The 21,009-nt window shown below is 33.8% G+C and overlaps 1 protein-coding gene across 3 annotated transcripts in view; it reads right to left on the bottom strand.

Annotated features, from left to right (window-relative positions):
- The window catches only part of SCLT1 (sodium channel and clathrin linker 1), a 254,552-nt gene that overhangs the window by 165,699 nt on the left and 67,844 nt on the right, over positions 1-21,009 (bottom strand). For 2 of the 3 annotated variants that reach the window (XM_020974031.2, XM_078148099.1), the window contains exons 6-9: positions 17,328-17,463; positions 14,499-14,621; positions 10,766-10,831; positions 215-285 (exon numbers count right to left, since the gene is read on the bottom strand). In XM_020974031.2, the coding sequence (XP_020829690.1) occupies positions 215-285; positions 10,766-10,831; positions 14,499-14,621; positions 17,328-17,463 (396 nt within the window). Of the gene's footprint in view, positions 1-214; positions 286-10,765; positions 10,832-14,498; positions 14,622-17,327; positions 17,464-19,004; positions 19,088-21,009 lie in introns of those variants that run through there. The other variant, XM_020974034.2, reaches the window with a different exon arrangement.

The following is a 21,009-nucleotide window of genomic DNA, read 5'->3' as shown; positions in this document are numbered from 1 at the left end:
GAATCTTACAATTTGAAGAAATTGAGCTCTAATTTCTGACTATGGGGTCTGGGAGAAATACCAAGAAGGTTAAAATGATTCAGACCAAGGAGGAGGGCAATTCTCTTTGGGATACAGCCACAATACCTTAATATCCCTTAAATAAGAAAAGGCATTATGATAATACTAATAATAATAAAAGTACTTGAGAAAATTCTCATTTTCACCAAAATACCTAAGTTGTTTGCGTAGTTGCTCAATTTCCACATTCTGTTCAGTTACTGTTTTCAGGAACTGTTGGTTAGTCTGAAAGGAAAAAAAATACAAATTCAATAATGGCATATTTAAGACTGATTTTTAGGGATTAATTACAGGATAAGACAATGACTCAAAGATCCCTGCTAGAACAAGAATGCATAATGATGATTAAATTGACTTTGGGATAATACAGTCATTTAAGTAAGATAATTTACTTCTAGGACTCTCAAGTAATGGAACCAACTTCCCTCTGTATCACTGATCTTATTACACTACTAAGATCCTTATCATTTCTGCAACAAATATTTAATAGCTGCCTACAATCTCTTCTAACTCATCCACAATACATACCACTATCAGACTAATCTAACAAAACACCGTTTTCATCTTGCTACTGGTTAGCTACTTTATCAAGTTTAAACTCCTTTTTCTAATTTTCAACTGACAAATCAAATCAGTTGGTAAATATATGAGAGCCTACTTTGATTAAGGCATCATATTAAGCACTGAGATCTTTAAGTGGTACAACATTCATTTATTCATTCAACAATAAACAATATGTACCTACTATTTACGGGCCACTGTGCTAGCTGCTGGAAGATTTGCAAAGTTTAAATAAGGCATGGAGTTTGATCTCACATAGTTTATAATCAAATAATACTTGACATAGGCTACACTTCAATAATTCAACGGATCTGTAATTTTATCCATGTAGATATTCCTTCTTTCAATGCAGATCACCTCAAATCTGACCTTCTGCACTTAGAGTTTTCCCAGTGCCACCTGCTGCTGGTGCTTTCCCTTGGAGACTGTACTCCATTTATTCTCATTCTCTTTTTCATTCTCTCTCTCTCTTCCTTTCTCCCTCCTCCCTCTCTTTTTTCTCTGTATTTAATATCTGTATTATATAATATATATATATAATATCTAAATAGATAGAAATAGATGATGCAGATTGTTATTTACATATTATCTCCTCCCTTAGAATGTGAGTGTCTTTGTCTTTTTTTTTTTTCATCTATAGCACTTAGCACAGTGCCTGGCACATAGTAACCACTTAATAAGTGCTTACTGATTGACAATCCATCAATACTTTCTCACCTGATGTCCATATTCTCCATTCTCCCATAGATCTTTCACAAAGGACAAAAAGTACTGACCTTTCTCTAGGTCTTTTTACAGTTCATAGGTGCAGTGAGAGAAAATATATCAAAGTTAAGTCCATCAGAGAATTGCATAACAAAGTGTTATATTGAGTGTGAGGAAAAAGTTACTAAGAAGAAGAATCAGAGAAGACTTCATGAAGGAAACAGAATCTAAGTTAGGCTTCAGTCTGGACAGGAATGTGGCATATAAAAAGGGAGCCAGCATGGTACAATGACTAACCCTGGAGTCAGAGAACCTGGGCTCAAATCCCATCTCTGACAACTTACTACCTCTGTGACCTTGAGCAAGACATTTTTATCTTCCTAGGCTCTAGCTTCCTCATCTCTAAATTAAAGAGTGAGACTAGATGACCTCTTTGGTCCTTTCCAGTTCTAGACCTAAGAACCTACCTAGAATTCTATGAAATTCTAGCCAAAAGGTGCAGTATGATCAAAAGTAAAAAAGTAGGAGATATAGGATAAGCTTGGAAGGAAAAGAGTGGTCCAGCTGACTAGAATGCAGAATGAGTGAAATGATCAATGAAAGATAAAGCTGGAAAGGAAAAGCAATGGAAAATTACTGAAGTCATTTAAAGTCAGGACAAAGTGAACTTTCAGTAGCAATAGCTAGCGCCTGAAGAATTCTGTTTGCAAGTGAAACGACCAAATCTACATATAAAGAAAAAAAAAACTGTTGCAGTAAAATGATAGATTGGAGAGGTAACTGATTGGAAGGAGGAATACTCGTTAGGAGGTTACTGCTGTAGTCCAATCAAGTGGGGTAGTGGCAATACAGAAGTAAATCTGAGAGATTTTATGAAAATAGAAGCGACAAGACCTAGTAACTAATTGGGGGGGGGAAGTTAAAAATAACTGAGCTTACTAATGCAGGATACCTAGTAAATGGTAGAGCCACTGAAAAAAATAGTGAAGTCAGAAGGAAGAGAAGGTAATATGATAATAAGTTCAGTTTAGGATCTGTGCAATTTGAAGTGCCACTGAAACATCTAGGTGGAGATGTCATGTAAGAAGCTGGAGATGTAAGTCTAAGAAGTTCAGGCTTACAAGTCTAAAGCTTGTAAGTTAGATTAGTCTGACAGTAGTACATAGTATGGATTGAGAGGTCATGTTGGAGATATAAATTAATTGAGGTAGTAGCCAGGGCATACAGTAAAAGCTATGTGATGATGAAGAAGATTTCCAGAGGAGAATATAGAATTGCATGTTAGGAAAGTAGCTGAATAGACTGGACTTAAAGCAGAGACCAATAAGAAGCCTACTGCAATAATCCAGGTATGAGGTACTAAGAACCTTAATCAGGGTGATGACAGAAAAGAGCATATCCAAGAGATATTACGAAGGTAGAATCAACAGGACTTGGTAACAGAACGGATAGGGAGTGAGAGTGAGGAGTGAACAATGACATCTAAGTTGTGAACTTGGATGATCTAATGTTCCTTTTAATTACAAATTCCATGATTTCTCTGTGATGCTTTTTCCTGATGACATTTGCCCAAATTGATCTCTTTCTTTTCTAATTCCACTTGGATTTTTTTGTAGCACATAATTAGGGCCTTAGTTTCAATATTCTATTTTCTAATACTGTACTGTATTATTTAGCACTTTACTACAGAATCATAGAATTTTAGAATCAGTAAGGATTTGAGGAGCTGTCTAGTCTAATCCATACCTGAAAGGTATCCCCACTACAACATATCCAACAAGTGACAATACAGCTGCATTCTGAGAAAGTCTGTTCTACCTTTGGACAGTTCTGTCAATAAGTTTTTCCTTATATCAAAATGAAACCTTCCTTTCTGCAACTTCTACCCACCACCTTTAGTTTTGCCCTCAGGGAACAAGCAGAACAAATCTGACTCCCCTTCCAAATAACAGCCCATCAAATATTTAATAGTCATTAAGTCCCATCTGCTCTCCCCTCCCCCTAGACTCCTAGGTCTTTTCTCCTCCAGGGTAAACATTCTTAATTGCCTGAACTGTTGTTATGGGCTCAAGGCACTATTACTAACATTGTAGTCCAGTGAAAAGAGGGTCTGGAGTGACCTTGGATACATCACTTAACATTCTTGTCCTTCCTCATATGTAAATTACATAATGTCTTATCTGCTAATTGTTTACCCTAAAGATTTTCTTTTTCCAATTAGATTGTAAGCCCTTTGTGAGGATCATATCTTATATTCCCTTTGTAGTCCAAAGCACCTGGCACAATACAAAAAACTTTAATACAACTCAACTGATTTCAGAAAGATAAGCATTACTAAAATAAGGATTGAATTTTACACAAGCATGTCATTATGAAACATGATGTTGAGTGTCCTAAAACTATTGATGAATAAAGTCCAACAGTAACTATTTAAATATATTCGTGTATTTTTACCTAGCATTCAGCTAAAAACGTTTTATTTCTTACACATTATTAATATAAATTGGTGATAATTTCCTAATTTGCTTACTGAATCCTTATTAATTTATTATATATCTATGAAATGAAAGTGTTCATTTAACAAATTTATTAATTATCTAATGGATTTATTCATGTAATCAGGAAAAAAAAACATATTTAGGGATCTCAGGAAGTTTTTACAAACCAGAAGATACAAATCTGTCCCTCCAATCACATTTGGTAAAAAGCATGTAATTTCTAAATCTAGTCTTATTCAACCAATATCCTTTACCTAATAGAAGTCTGGCTTTGTTTTTGAAAAATGTGTATATATACATATGTGTGTATATTTATACACATCTTATACACACACACATTGATGATTCTCAAATCTTCTTATCCAGCCCTAACCTCTCTGCTGACTTCCCATTGTCTTTTAGATATCTCAAACTGGATGTTCAGTAGACATAAACTCAACATGTTCAAGGCTGAACTCATATTTCCTCCTAAAACCTCCTGCTTTCCAAATGTCCCTATTTCTGTTGAGGGCACCTCTATACTCCTTGTTCCCTATGATTACAACCCAGATATTATCTTACACTCCTCACTGTCTCTCACCTTTCTATATCCAATCTATTGCCAAGGCTTCAAGATTCCACCTTTGCAACATCTCTGAAATTCATTCCTTTTTTTCTTCTAATACCAACACCACTCTACTGCAGGTCCTCATCTCCTCATAACTGGACTACTGAAATAGACTTGCTAGTTGGTCTGCGGGCCACAAGTCTCTCCCCACTCCAGTCCATCTTCCAGTCAGTCACCAAAATGATTTTAAGATTTAAAATTTAATATTTTCTTAAAGTGCAGGTAGGTGAGACCATATCACCCCCACACTCAGTAAACTCCAGCAGCAAATGTAAATTCCTCTATGTGGAGTTAAAGGCTCTTCAGAACCTAGCCTCCCACCCCTCCAATTTTGCAGTCTTTTTATACCCTGCACTCCCTACCTGTATTCTTTGATCAAGTGATACTGGACCCCTTGTTGTTCCCCAAGTAAGACCTTCTGTCTCCCAACTCTAGGCATTTTCACTGACTGTTCCTCCATGCATGGAATATTCTCCCTCTTCATCACCACCTTCATAGTTGCCTGGCTTCCTTCAAATTTCAGCTAAAATCCCACCTTCTATAGGAAGACTCTCCCAATACCTCTTGATTCTAGCACTTTTCCACTTTTGAATTTTTCCTATTTATCCTGTATATAGCTTGTTTACACATAACTGTTTACATGTTTTTCCCCTTTTAGATTGCAAGTTCCTTGAGAGCAAGGACTGCCTGCCTTTCTTTGTATCCCCAGCCCTTAGTATAGTGTCAAGCACAGAGTAGAGACTTAATAAACATTTACTGATTGCTACACAAGCTACAAAAGGGTTTTTTTGCCAGTTTTCCATTGTTTTCAATGATTATATCATTATTCTTTTCTTTCTCTAGTAATTTCTAACTCTTTTTGATACTTGATATTCAGTCACTTTCTATCCTCATAGCAACATCCAGAGAAACAACTGTGGAGAAGTTAGCTCCTGCTACCTGTGGTTCTGTCTTGGACCTTTTCTCTTATTACCCTTTTGCCTCGTGATCTCATCAACTCCCATGGATTCTTAAATCTGTTTAACCAAACTTAACCTCCCTCTTGACCTCCAGTCTAGTATTTCCAACTGCATGTCCCATATATCTTAAACTCTACATGTCCACAAATGAATTCATTATCTTTTCCCCTAACCACTGCATCCCACCAACTATCAACCAACTGCCACATACAAAAGGCAGGTAAGACATCTAGCTGAAGTAGTGAGGCACCTTACGGGAGAGAGGGAAAGTAGCATGTGTCAGGCAAATCAAAACAACACCACCATCTTGACCATCATCTTCCCTCAGACCTTGACAGAGACAGCTCAGGACCCTGAATGTAAGAGCTATGGAAACAGCATTGCTGTCAGCCTACTGCCTTTTCATCATCCTGAGATAAAACACCTGTGGAGATGCAGCCTGGGAACAGCTCCTGCAGTTACAATAGCTACAGCTACTGAAAACTGAGAAAGGAAAGTTCTTACCACCAAAGTTTTTGGCATTGTCAAATAGTTCAACATCACAAACTGGTATGATTTCATCAGTGGAAATAGCATTAAAGAAGCATTATTATCTGCTTTGTCACTGTATCCTAAGGACCATACTACTTTTTCTACTCATTTGTAGCTGAAACCTTCAATATGTGTTTTCTCCCACATATAAGTTCCTTGAGAGCAAAGACTGTCTTGCTTCTCTATTTCAGTCAGTAAACATTTATTAACACCTACTACATGTGGAGGATACAAAGAAAGGCAAAAGACAGCTTCTACAATCAAGAAGTTCAAAATGTAAGAGGGAGAAGACAACACATAAAAGGAAAAAGAAAAGGAGGGTGGAGGAAGAGGATATCCAGCAAGAGGGCATGATGATATCCAGACTAGCGCAGCCAGGAGGGAAATGAAGAGATGGTTGGCCTTGACTAGAGGGTCTAGGAAGGGCTCTCTTCTCTCAGCCTAACACCCTCTCCAATCAGAAGGAGGGAGGGGCCCTGAAGGCAGGGAGTACTGATGAAGTGTGAGTTCCAAGGTTGATGTAATCTTATAGGATGATGAAGTCCAGAGGTGTGCAGCAGGGTGAGAAATGTATCCCTAGTGCTTTGTATATAGTAAATGCTTAATAAATGCTTCATTCATTCATTGATCCTTTTCGGGGGTGAGGGGATGGGATGGGGAGCCTACGGAATTATATTAGATTGTTAGTTCCTTGTAGTCAGGGACTGTCTTTTGCCTTTCTTTGTATCACCAGCACTTAGCATAGTCGCTGGAGCATAAGGGGTGCTCAATAAATGCTTATTGACTGACAGACTAAATAGAGAGGTTCAGATTTATGATTTTATGGGTCTGAAGAAATCCAAGTGTGGAAATTCACTCACCTACTGAAGACTGGCAATTTATATATAACATAACAGCAGAGTGCCATAGTGAAGGAATACTAGATTCAGAACCGGAAAACCTGGATTCAAATCCCAGTTTTGCAATTTACTGCTTCTTTAATGTTGGCTAAAAGTTGAGTTTACTCATGTGTTAAATGGAGGGGTTATATTGGATATTTATGTTTATTTAAAGCTGTAAAAATACTATAATACTAAGACTATGAGGGTGAGGAATACACCCAACTTCTAGTTCATAAATCACAATTTTTTTTAAAGTGTACATCTGTGATATTAAGTATGAGGAAACATTTTCCACAGATGCAGATATGCAATCTATTTGTAGATTATAGTCTTAGAGAAATATTTGTACCACAAAGTGCTCATGGTCACAAAATCAATCAATTAAACATTTGTTCAGCAATAAAAATCCATCAATAAGAACTTATTAACCCTTATAAGCCAGAGACTGTGCTGGGCACTGGGGACAGAAAGACTAAAATGAAACAGTTCTTGCTTTCCTTACATTCCATCAAAGGACACTGCATGGACATTGATAATTAAATATAAGATATATACAAAACAAATAGAGTAATGGGCAGGGGAGGGGAGGAAATGAAGAACTGAGCCAATCAGGAAAGTCATTTTAAAGGAAATCGTGCTTAACTTCAGCCCCAAAGAAGTGAGGGCAGTCAGGAGGGAATACAGAATGAGTATGAAGGAAATTGAGGTTTGAGACAAGTTGTGGAGGTCTTCAAATTCCAAACAGAATTTAATTAATCATTTAATCCTAGAGATCACAAGAAGCCACTGAAACTTTTTGTTTTTGGTGGGGCAATAAGGGTTAAGCAACTTGCCCAGGGTCACATAGCAGTAGGTGTCAAGTGTCTGAGGCCACATTTGAACTCAGGTCCTCCTGACTCCAAGGCTGATATTCTATCCACTGCCCCACCTGGCTGCCCCACCATTGAAGCTTCTTGTGCAGGTCAGTGACTTGAGGAACATCAATTTGTTATCTGTGTGCAGGATAGATGCAGGGAAACCAATTAAGAGGCCACTGCAATAGTCCAGACAAAATGTCACGAGGGCCTAAACTAAGGTGGTTATGGTGTGAGTGGAAGGGAGAGGATGAAGAAAACACAGCTAGACTGTGTCAGAAGCAAGACTTGATGCTAGCTATTCCTGATTCTAAAGCTGGCTCTCTCCACATTATCTCTTGATCCTTCTATCTTTTATTTTTAGTAGAGGGGCCACTTATTGATTTAGAAAACTACATATTTGCATTATCTATGTTCTATTATATTTTTATTTATTTTGTTACGTATTTCCCAATTATATTTTAATCTGACTTAAACTGTATTCGAGAGTGTTGCCAGCTGCAATGTGCTTGATATCTCTGCTCTAGGAAACTCCTTAAACGTATCAGTTAGAAAAAAGGTGCTGACCTGCATTGGTGGATGGAATTTCCTCACTTGGAATTTTCTATACTAATAAAATCACAGGCCCATTCCCAATAAAATAGATGAACCATTACATTAAGAAAGAATACAATACAATTCAGATCTTCTTAACATATGAAACTAGAATGAATAGCTGTAATAACTTAAATTATCTTTCTCTTAAATTATCACTCCCATGTTAAGAGGATTATTCCATTAGAAATTTTCTTAGTTACATACATTATTGTTTTCCTCTGGATAATTTTAATACTGCTTTACACTTTTCTATGTCGACAAAAATGTAAAATGATTTTTAATACATTGTACCACAGTTGTCCTATAAGATAGGTAAGCATATATAGTTAAGACAGGGAAGCAATATGAGGCACATACTCAGGAAAAGTAATATTAAACTAATTCTGATACTGTTATAAGGATATTTACCCGCATGTGCTGATGTAGGAAAATTTATAGAAATCGATAGAAAGCAGAGCCAGTTTTGGCACGTCTTGAAACATGTACAGAACTACATGTACAAACTGACTGGTTAGAAAAATGAAGAAATGATAACCAGATTTGTTTCTTTAAATACTTATGTGAAATTCTGTATGACTGAATTTTCTATAACTATAAATATAACCTAGGATCAACAATAACTTCAAAATTATAATGGGAGTAGGGATAAAAGGAGTTAATGAATCCACTGATGATTAAAACTCGTCTGAGCCATTATTCTCTGTTAGCCTGATTTAAGTTTGTCCTTTCATTTCCCCAAATATCCTACTGGTGAGCAGTTAGCAAGGAATAAGATGGCCAAAATATCATGAGTGAAAAGGAAATTAACACTTACAAGAGTTTGAAGACATTAAGGTCCTCATTTTGGATCTAAGTAGACACAAGAATTAGAAATCTGTTTTGTAATAAGCATAAAAACAAAAAAATAATTTTAAATGATTAGAGGAGAAAGAAAAAAAGTAAAATATTAAAAAAGAACCAGATGACTTACTTCTGATGTCACAATTCTACTTTGGAACATGATTTGTTCATTGAATATGAGCAAAAAAGAGAAGTAATTTTGAACTGAGCAAGAATGAAGGGAAAAGAGAGAATTTCTTTTGATGTCATAATCCTTCTACTCAACAATGAGATTAAAAAAAATTCTAATTAATAACTTCAAAAAAGCTAAAGGGAAAAAAGAAGAAAGAGATGGAAAAGAGTTTAAGGGGGTAAAAGGAAAGGAGGGGAGGGATAAGAAGGAAGGTAGAACTGTAAAAGTCAGCAGAGAACTAGAGAACTAAGAACAATTACTTCAGGGAAAGACTCCTCAGCAATTTAGCTACACCAAACTTAAGGCAATCTCACAATGTTGTTGTGAGGCTCAAATCAGATATGTATGTAAAACACTCTAAAACCTGAAACAGTATGTAAATTCCACTCATTAATATTGTTGATCAACAAATATCTGAATGACTTCAGAAAATGTAAGCTCTTTGACATCAGGGATTCTTCATATTTGGTCTATGTGTCCCACATATCTAGCACAGCACCTGGCATATTATTGCATAAATACTTACTGAATGAATGCATATCAGAGAAAAAGGAACTGAACTGTTCTGCAGTATTTTCTTACGGAGGCTCAGTGAGTAATAAAAGAGCATTTTCAGACAACTAAATATTTAATTTGATTATTCAACAATTGGTTTCATAAATATGTACACAATATATGCATAAACACACATATATTTCTGGCACTCAATTTGTGAACCATTCTACTAAAAATAAAAGAGAGAGAAATTGTGATTCATATTAAGATTTTTAACAAATTTCTTTTCCAAATTAGTTCCTTTGACAAAGCATTAACAAATGCTATTTTCTCCCCAAGGAAGTCATTAACAAAATAGCTTTACATACACCAAAATATTTATAAGCTGAGCACTCTTTGTGATAGCAAACCAGAAAATAAAGTAGATGCCCATTGATTAGGGAATGTCTAAACAAATTATGACACGTGAATGTAACAGAACATTAATGTGTCATGAGCAATAATAAACATATTGAATACAGAGACGCATGGAAAGACTTATATGAGCTAATACACAGTGAAGTGAGCACATCCAGAAAAATACTATAAATGATATAGTACTACAAAAATGATTACATCAATGGAAAGAACAACCACCACAGAACAAGTGATGGTGAATGTTGTGAGATAAAGGTCAAATTTGGCCCCAAAGAAGAGATATGAAAAGATAGCTCCCCGAACTTTGGTAAAAGAGGGGGAAGGCAAGGCAATTCCATGGGTATGTAACACTACACGACATAAGCTTTTTCAGCACGCTAGTTGGTTTTTTTTCCCCTTTTTCCTCTTTTTTTTTTTTTGCTTATTATTAGAGATTGCTCTCTGGAAGAAGCAATAGGGACAGATGCAGTGGGAAATGTAGGAAATACAAGAACAAAAGACATTAACAGAGATCTATTTTAATGACAATTTCTCTTTCTATGGTAATTTTTTGGTTTCTCTCTATCTTCAACAGATATTTTCACTTACCATTTCTATGTTCTCATTAGCTACATGAAGTTGTTGTGTCAGTTGCTTAAAGTTAGTCAGCTGATCCTAAAAGAGAAATGTAAATCACACTAAATGTCTGATTACTGACCAAAACAAGTTTAACATTCAAATAAAAGCTAAAAGAATGCAAAACAAGCAAATACTAAGAAAGGCTAAAATTTTCTCCCCTTAATTTTTCACACGTTAAATACTATTAAGATACTGTAGCAGATGGGTCGAAGAAGCATAAAAAGGACCATTTTAACAGACTAAAGGACCAAATAAAAACTAACGTATTTAAGTTTTAGAGCCCATAAATAGTAACCTACATCTCTGTAGAAACTTATCTATTTTCAGATAGATGTGTGAAATGTATCCTGCCTAAAAATTTGGGGAAAAAATTTATTTTCAATAACTTTCAAAAATTTAATTATCAACAGAATATTGTTTTAAGAATGACTTTGAGTGAATAAGTTATTTTGACTATTGTAAATACGCAAATTAACTACAAATGACACATGAAGAAAAACGCTATCTGCATACAGAGAAAGAACTGATAAACAGAAGTACAAAATAATTTTACACATATACATACATATTATACACACACACACACACACACACCCCTATTTGTGTCTAATGGTAGCCATGAGGGAAGGAGGAGAGGAAAAAAAGAAGAAATTTACATGATAATTTTGTTTTATATTTGAAAGAAATAGCAAGTTGTGCATGGCAGATTTGCACTTTCATGTACAATCATCTTTTTTTATTGTACTATGTTACAGAAATGCTTGTTTTATTACACAAATATATATTAATGTGATAAAAAGGGGAAAAAATTTACAGCAAGTTTCTCTGATAGAGGCCTCATCTCTCAAACATATACAGAACTGAGTCAAATTTATAAGAATACAAGTCATTCCCCAATTTATAAATGGTCAAAGGATACAAACAGACAGTTTTCAGATGAAGAAATCAAAGCTATTTATAATCATATTGAAAACTAAATCACTATTGATTGGAGAAATATAAATTAAAATAACTCTGAGGTACCACTTCACACCTATCAGAATGGCTAATTAGATAGAAACAGAAAATGACAAATGTTGGAGGGGAATGTGGGAAAAATGGGACACTAATGTACTGTTGGTGAAGTTGTGAACTGATTCAACCATTCTGGAGAGCAATTTAGAACTATGTCCAAAGTGTATAAAACTGTGCATATCCTTTGATGCAGCAATACCACCTCCAGGATGGTATCTCAAAGAGATCAAAGCAAAAGAAAATGAAAAAAAGGATTTATAATGTACAAAAATATTTACAGCATCTCTTTCTGTGGTTAACGAAGAATTGGAAATTGAAGAGATACTCATCAATTGGGGAATGGCTGAACAAGTTGTGGTATATTTTTGTGATGGAACAGTATTGTCCTATAAGAAAAATTAAGGGAGGGCAGCTAGGTGGTGCAGTGGATAGGGCGCTGGCCCTGGAGTCAGGAGACCTGAGTTCAAATCTGGCCTCAGACACAAAGTATTTCCTAGCTGTGTGACTATGGGCAAGTCACTTAACCCAACTGTCTCACCAAAAAAAACCAAAAACAAAACAAACAAACAAAAAAGAAATAATAAGGGAGATAGTTTCAGAAAAACCAGGAAAGACTTACATGAACTGATGCAAAGTGAAGGGAGCAGAACCAGGAGAACATTGTACACAGTAATGGAAATATACAGTTATCAACTGTGAATTACTTAGCTATTCTCAGCAATGCAGTGATCCAAGACAATTCTTAAGGATCTATGATGAAAAATGCTATCCACTTCCACAGAAAGAACTGACAGGATCTGAAGGCAGACAAAAACATACTGGGGTGTTTTTTTTTACTTTCTTTTTCTTTTTTTTTTTGTCTGTGTTTTCTTTTACAACATGACTAATATGGAAATGTTTTGCATGATTGCACATGTATAACTTATCAAATCGATTCTCAAGGAAGGGGGAGGGGAAGGAGGATAGGAAAGAAATTATTATTCATACCTGTAAAAAATGGAGGTTAAAAATTGTTTTTACATGTAATTGGAAAAAATATAATATTAAAACAAAACAAGACAAACAAAACAAAAAAAGAAATGTATCCTGACCAAGATTGGTGAACCTCTTACAGAGACTATCAAAATCATTAAGGTTATTATCTCTGACTTCAGTTAAAAAAATTTAAAAACTCTCCACCCAGATGAAAAAATTCTTTTCAGGGGGATTAATACTTCAATGCTTCACAATTTTAAAACAAGTTAATTATTTTTGTTTTTCATTTGGTCCTATCTTACTCATTATTTGTTAATAATGAGAATGAACATATCAGGAACATTCTTTCAGATTTTCAAATGATAGTGCTAAGAGAGATGATATCCTAGGTGACAATTCAGAATAAAAAAAATCTTGACAAGCTATAATAGCTTGTCAAACTAAGATTAAATGTAACAATGATGATGACTGATGATGATCAATAGCATTTATATAGCACTTTAAGGTTTATAAAACACTTTACAAATATCTCATTTTATCCTCACAACAGCCGTGGGAGTTAGGTGCTATTATTATCTTCATCTTACAGATAAGGAAACTGAGGCAGGCAGAGATGAAGTGATTTGCTCAGGATCACAATATAGCTAGGTGTCTGAGGCAGGATTTGAACTGAGGTTTTTTCTGACTCCAGGTCTACCAACCCTAATGTAAAATATTATGCTTAAAATTTAAGACCACATTTGGAAAAATAGCAGGGTAAAGTTATTTTCATCATTAGGGATAAAAGTAACAGGAGGTGTGAATCTGTTAACTATAGAAAAGGAGAAGAACTAATTAACTGGAGGCTCCATTCTCCAGGGTTCTATAATAATGAAGGGTGACAATGGCAAAAATGCTTCCTTTCCAAACATTAGGCAACTGGAGGAGGAAGTGGTAGTAATTGAGACTTTATGCTAGAGGTCCAGGATCCCCAGGGGAAGAACTGAACTCACATGTAATACTAGTTTTACAGCAACATTCCAACACAGGGAGGAGGAGGAGGAAATAAAGCATAGACAGAAGATATTATGTACATAGAATATTCATAGACACATGCATTGAAAAACTTTGTGTAGGGTTGAAACCTGAGTTATGCTTTGAAGGAATCTATAAAGCATAAGTGAGGAAAAAATGTATTCTAGCCATGGAGGGCTCAGCAGTGCAAAGGAACAGAAAATGGAATACGATGTAGAGGAATAGGTAGTAAGCCAGACAGTAGAGTGTTTTAAATACCATGCTGAATAATTTGTATTTTATTCTAGGAGGAACAGGGATCTACTAAAAATAGATCTGTGTTTTAGTATTATCAATGTGGAATGCTGTACAGAAGATGAATTAGAGAAGAGGGAGGCTAGATGCAAGGAAATCAATGAGGAGATTACAACAATAGTATAGTAGGGCATGTTGAGGGCCACACTAGGGGCTATGTGAATGAAGAGAAAGGAACAGATGTGAGAGACATCGTAAAAATAGAATTGAGAAGACTTGGCAATTTACTGTATATATGTGAAAAGGTAGAAGAGGCAAGGCCCTAAGGTGATGACCTTAGCTGCCTAGAAGCATAGAGGTAACTTTAACATGAACAGGAAAGTTTGGAACACATATGACTTTAAAGAGAGGAACAGATGTTTAATTTTAATTAGTCATTTTTTCCAAAATTAAAACTGAAAATTACCTTTTGTTTTTGTCTTTCAACTACATAAATTTGAGTATCAGTCATATGATCTTGATAGAGTTTCTGTAGTCTGTCTAACTCCTGTGACACTGTCTGCCAGAGTTCCACAGCCTGGTTTTTCTCCTATTAAAAAAAAGTTATTACTATTTTAATTATATTAACTGGTCATAGGACAGTACAGATGAAGCCTTCTGCATGACAGCACTTTCTTTAAAATAAGAATAAATTAAACTTCTAAATCTCTTAATTGTAAAAGGTTTTATTATTCCATTGGATAATATCATTAATCCACTGAACTATAGAATTATGAAATATATTGAACTAAGATCTCCACAGCTGAAATCATCATTCTTCAAAGAAACCAGGCATAGTTTTAGGCCAGTAGCTATCCTCTTCAAATATGTAAAATATTAAAAAGGACTATAAGAGGAGTGTCTGCTTAGTCTTTTCAAATCTCAACTTATAAGTTGCTACTTTGGCACCCAAATTCCGCCTCCAAGAGAATGCTGAAATAATACTCTGTGTTTTGTTATAACATAAGACACTTTAAAAATGTGATGAACATTTTACATGGGGTGTGGCAGGGAAAACCACTCTAGGACAGACTCAATAGCCTAGTAGCTCCCTTAAATAACTCTTCAAGGAAGTTAAGATATTAGCATTTACTTTAAAATGAGTAAAAAGGTGAGGAGAAATGTAAATTTCTATTATCTAAGCCCTAAAATTGAAAATGGTGAATTATGGAAAAGATAGTTCTGTAAAAAGCAAACATAGCCACTCTACTTGCCATCATAAAATAGAATATGTATAATGCTGAAAAAAAAAAGTAGATTGTAGGCTCCCTAAGTAGAGAGACAGGGGTGGAAAGGAAGGAGAGGCAATGACACAGAGACAGAAACAGAACAGACTGACGGAGAGAAGAAGGAAGAAGGAAAAAAGGAAAGGAAGAAGGAAGAAAGAGGAAGGGATGTTGAGGGGGGAAAAAGGAAAGATTAGGGAGAAGGGAAAAGGAAATAAAAGGAGATGGCTATAAGAAATGTAAATTTTCAGTCAAATATGATTCCTTAATTTATAGGGATAAAGAGTCAATGGTAGTTTTAAAGTAAAAAAAAAATGTCCAGCCATTACAATATGGTACATATTTTTTAAAAGTTTCCTTTGGAAGATTCCCACATACCCATATTATCTGTTTATTCCTGTTCTATTAGCCCAGTAATAGGATTTAAGTAGAGCATGTGTGGTGTAAAAAGCATATTAAATTAAGTGTTGCCTTTTAACCACTGGATCGTAAGGGGAAAAAACAGACACAGGAGAGTCAATGCTTCGTATTCAGTTTAAGTTATCTATCCTGTTCCCTAAATTCATAAAATTTGAGAAATAGAATGGGAATTTTATTCTAAGAGAGTTTATTTCCACAAAAAGATATTTGCTTGTTTTATAAATAAAAAAGAGGGAAATGCTATATTGAACTGAAACTTAAAAAAAAAAGTACATTTTGCCAACTAAAGTAATAGTAATGGCATTTCTCAGTATAGTCTATGGATAGATTCTATCTAGGAAAGAATGTACTTGGAGGGGGGGTGGGGCAGAGGAACTTATGCACATAATTACAGAAAAACTGTTACACTTCCAGGGATTGGCAAAAAAGATCCTTCAGGCACCCAGCATAGTTACAAATGAATAGACACACAAAAAGGATCTCCATCAGAAATGTGGTCTTCTTACACACGAAAAAATATTCAAAAGTTAGTATTAAGTAAATGTAGATGATGAACTATAGGAAATCAAGTTCTCTAATACTTTGAACATAATACCATACCTGCAGTCACAAAGCAGATACATCTAATACTGAACAAACCACAGTAAACTGTAAGCTGGAGGAGGAGGAGGAGGAGGAGGAGGAGGAGGAAGAAGAAGAGAGAGAGAGAGGGAGAGAGAGACAGAGAGATTGAGATTCTTTTTTTGATTTAAGGTCTATAATAAAATCTTAATCTATCCATCAGTCTTACTTTTATATTTTACAAGAACTGAATACTCAAAGCTAAGATCCTCATTTATTATGTCAATTCTCTACAATACTTTTCTGACCTATTCTCTTTATCAACACTGTTTTATTGTTAATGAAGTGTGACAGGTGGAGAAAAGGCTCTTGCAAACACATTCCTACAAACCAAGATTTTCTTTTTTGCTAATGTGGATCACTTACTTCAAAAAAAATTTCAAAACTTAAATTATAGGAATGTAGGCTTTAAAACTATTTTTAAAATGCTATACAACTTACTGTACAGTGTTAGTGGTCTAGAAACCTCCAATATTCTAATATTTTGTAATGTAATTCAGGCAATTTGAATCATAGAATCTAAAGTGTTTGTATTTTCCCTTGTGCACAAGTTGATCAAAAAGAAATGTTACTCAGTACATTACTTTGAGAATCAAATTACATAATTTCCTTAAATTTTCTTACGATCTCAGGTGAAGAAAGTACCAAGGCTATCACTTGAATATCTGAGTATGCTCATTTCTTCACATGAATTTTAAACATTAGTCTTTCTAAGTGCTTATCCAAGCAAGATTTGTCAATTAGACTTTTTTTAATGAAATGAGAATAAATACTGACTACAAATTATACATTTTTTAAAAATTCAAAGGTGTCTAAAGGTCTAAATACATGTCAAAAGTTTTAAAATATATCACTGTAAACTGAAATACATTTTGAAATGTCAGCTTCCAAAGAACAGTTGTATGGGCTTTGAAGATTTTTGTTGTTGTTGTTGTTTTCAGGCAGGGTCAAACTTAAGAAATGGAATAGCATATTTACTGTTAACTTACTTGATTAGCTAGTTGTAACTGCTCTTGTAGGTTCCTGACCATTTCTTCATCTGTAAACACATCAGTGCCCAATAAAGTACCAAAAGGAAGGACCTCTAACTGCTTTTCGACAGCTTCTTTTAGTTCACCATGCAACCTTTAGCAAAATAGTAATACAATAATAATCTAACTTATGTTTAATAACTGGAATTTTTTTAATGGTTTATGGTCAATATTTTAAAATAGTAATAAACATTCAAGTACAAATGAAACAAATAATTAAATAAAAAATAATTCTTCATACAAAATCATTCTGAAATATACTTCCAAACTGGAAATTAAAAATAACAGCATAATCTTCATCAAATATTATATTATAATGAAAAGACAAATCCATAATTTTAAATGCATGAAACTGGATATAATTAATTTAAAATAAAGTTCAAACTGTCATAGGGAAGCCTAAACTTTTCATAGGAGGTAAAAGTTAGATGTTACATCTCACTTTCAGAGAGAAAAAAAAATTAAGAACTCTACAAAATAATTATGAATGATTTTATATTGAAAATTAAAGGATAAAAGTAGTTTTATTCTTATTAAAATAGTCATTGTTTTCTATAGTTCTTCAGATACAATTCTCTTGCCTCTAGCTAGCCTCAACCAATACTATAGAATAAAATTAATGCTTGTAGATTAAAGACCATCTACCTACTTACATAAAATTTTGCAAATAATTTAGTGTTAGCTTTAAAGGTAAATTCAAGACTAACAATTAATTTGAGCAAAAAAATGCCCTAAAACGTGAAATTTGGTTTATTCACTTAAACAGGAGTTTTCTGATATAATTACATAAAAGCTGGCACTCCAAACAAATATTTCATCTTTTCAAAGTAATTTTGAAGTAGAAAATACTACTTTAATCCAAGTAAGTACATCTAAGGTACCTATTTAAAATTTCCAAAACAAAACCGATCACTTCTCTGGAATCAAAGAAATTTAGTCACCTCTTTAAAAAAAAAAAAAGAAAACAAGGATTGATACCAAAATTCAATGAAAATACAGAAAAACTAACATTACAAGAAATAATTATGGAAATATCTATTTGACTGTGTGATGCAGTTGACTATTTATTTAGGATCACAGAATTATACTCCCTAAGTAAATATTTTTACAAATAAATATATTTTCTATTACCAAAAAATACTGGGGGGAGGGGAGTATTAACCTCAAAAAGGGGTTATTTGTAAAAATCTCTACACAACTTTCACTTAAATCTCAATAATTATCATTACATATTTAAGTTGAAAAATTTCAATTTCGAAATTGGTAAAATAGAATGTTAGTTAAAGTAAAGAATAGCATGTGTGATTATGAAAGCTTAATTATCAAACAGATATTATTTTGTATTTCTAATTGAGTGTGGCAAAAGAGTTTCAATTTCCATCAGATTATTGAATAGCATTTTTCAAAATCATTTTCTGATTTTCTTTTACTCTTCTTTGCAATATGAGCACAAAAATAAACATAGGTAAAACTAAATGAATAACTACTTTTCAAAATCTAACATGTAGAAAAAATACATTTTCATTTTCCTAAATGGTCAGTTCTCATGCCAATGGAAAGAAAACCCAAAGAACAAATACTATAAAAATAAATTATATTTGACTTTGGATCATGTATATTTATTTTTGTACTTACATTTGAATTCACTTCAAACTAAGTTATGAAGCCTATGAAGACCTGACTCAGGAGGTGGAAGGAAGCTGTCCAGTATACCCATTCTGCAGCCCACTGATAGATCCCTTTCCATCTCCCTTCCTCTGTCTGACAGGTCTGCCCTCTCTCAAACATGAAGCACCTCCTGAAGCAAGGAGATGGTTAAATGTGTAGGATAATAATTGCTGTCTTTACAATATGTAATGTACAATAAAAAAGAGGAAACTGGGATGTCAAAACAAAACTAAAAACCCTATAAATTAGCAGTCTGGGTATTAGTTATCAACAAAGAAACATTGGCTGTCAAGCAATATTTGAGAGAATGTCCATAGTAATGAGAACTTTTCATATTTACTAAGTGTACAGTAAAGACTGACCATAAAAAGCCCTTGGGAAATAAGTAATTTAGAATAGCTATGGGTTTATATCTTTCAAATGTACTTTAGATTTAGAAATTACATTATCAAGTTTGTTAGAATTTTGTATTAAAGAAGGCTAACTTGCCACACGAGGTACTGAAGAATCTCTCTAATAAGTAAACTTCATTTAATTTTAATGTGTAGATTCCGGGCAGTTAGCTTCTCAGGAATTTTTTTTTCTTATTTTCTCGGTCTCAGACATATTCCCCACAGGGGAGAATGACTGATATAAAAGTTTCAAAAAAGTGAGATGCTGCTATAACATTTTTCATCATGTGTTATACATGTATTAATAAAGGCATGTACTACTTCAATGAATCATTATGTTAATTATTATATATTTTTGCATTTTCCTCTATCATCTTAAAATTGAATCTTAAAATATCTTTACTTATTCTTTGAAAGGTTTTTACCCCTGGCTGAACTTTAAAATATATGTTGTACAAGCACAGAAAACTAACACAAAAATGAATGAGCAACAATTATTCTTTCCTTTCAATAGTGAAATTTACTGAAAGCTTTAGGCTACAGGCAGACTTAAGAACTTAATAAATTTTCATGAATTTAAGATTAAGAAATTATGTTTCTTTCATCTGTAGCTACATTCCATTATTTGTTTATACTTTTTTGGTTTAAAACATAAACAGATGACTTCAGAGAATTAAATCTTCTCACATGATACAAAACAGTTAAATTACTTAATTCTTCCTAAAGTAAATATTACATATTAATATTGAATCATATTATCTCATTGACTTCAAAAACAAGACACAACAGAGGGGAAAAAGGCACTTGATGACTTTAAGATCAAAGAAAACCATATTTACTATAAAGACCCTGTAAACAACATCATTAATTATTAAAGAATGATGATTTTCATATAAAGTGTTAATGTTTATAAAAGTAAAAACCTAAAGTAAAAATACCACAAACTTTAATGATGACTGATACATGCAGCAGGATAACAAGATATCCTATGAAGAATAAAGGGATAACTTGTTTCACACTGTGATCAACACCCCTTGTTTGGTTAAGAATTCATTCTCTTACCTATCTATACCTGTAAAAAATATCTGACATGCTCTTCTAATTTTTCTTTTTACAATATGATATTTGGCATTCAGACTGTATAGCCATTTTGAATTTAATGTGGAATATTTTGTAAAGTCTTGATCTAAGCTAATTTCTACCAGACTACTTTCCAGTTTTCTCAGCAGGTTTTTTTTAAATCAAATACAGAGTTTTTTCCTAAGTAATTTGTTTTTAGGTTTCTCAAACTCTGTGTTATTATCATTATTTATGACTCTCCCATGTGGTCTGTTCCACTTATCTGCTTTTCTATTTTTTTAAACTAAAAGCATATGAGTCTGTTGATGGCTGTTTTATAATACAGTTTGAAATCTAGAAGCATTATTACCTCTTTTATTCCTATCTTCTTTCATTATTTCCCTCCAAATGAATTCTTAAATGATTACACCTAGTTCTGCAAAATATCTCTTCCTATTTTGATCGATATAGAAATAAGACTAAAAATTATCTTTAACAATATTATCATTCTCACCATATTG

This window comes from Phascolarctos cinereus, unplaced genomic scaffold (genome assembly GCF_003287225.1).
Source record: "Phascolarctos cinereus isolate Bilbo 61053 unplaced genomic scaffold, phaCin_HiC Scaffold_9;HRSCAF=440, whole genome shotgun sequence".
NCBI lineage: Eukaryota > Metazoa > Chordata > Mammalia > Diprotodontia > Phascolarctidae > Phascolarctos > Phascolarctos cinereus.
This window is presented reverse-complemented; position numbering and strand designations above follow the sequence as displayed.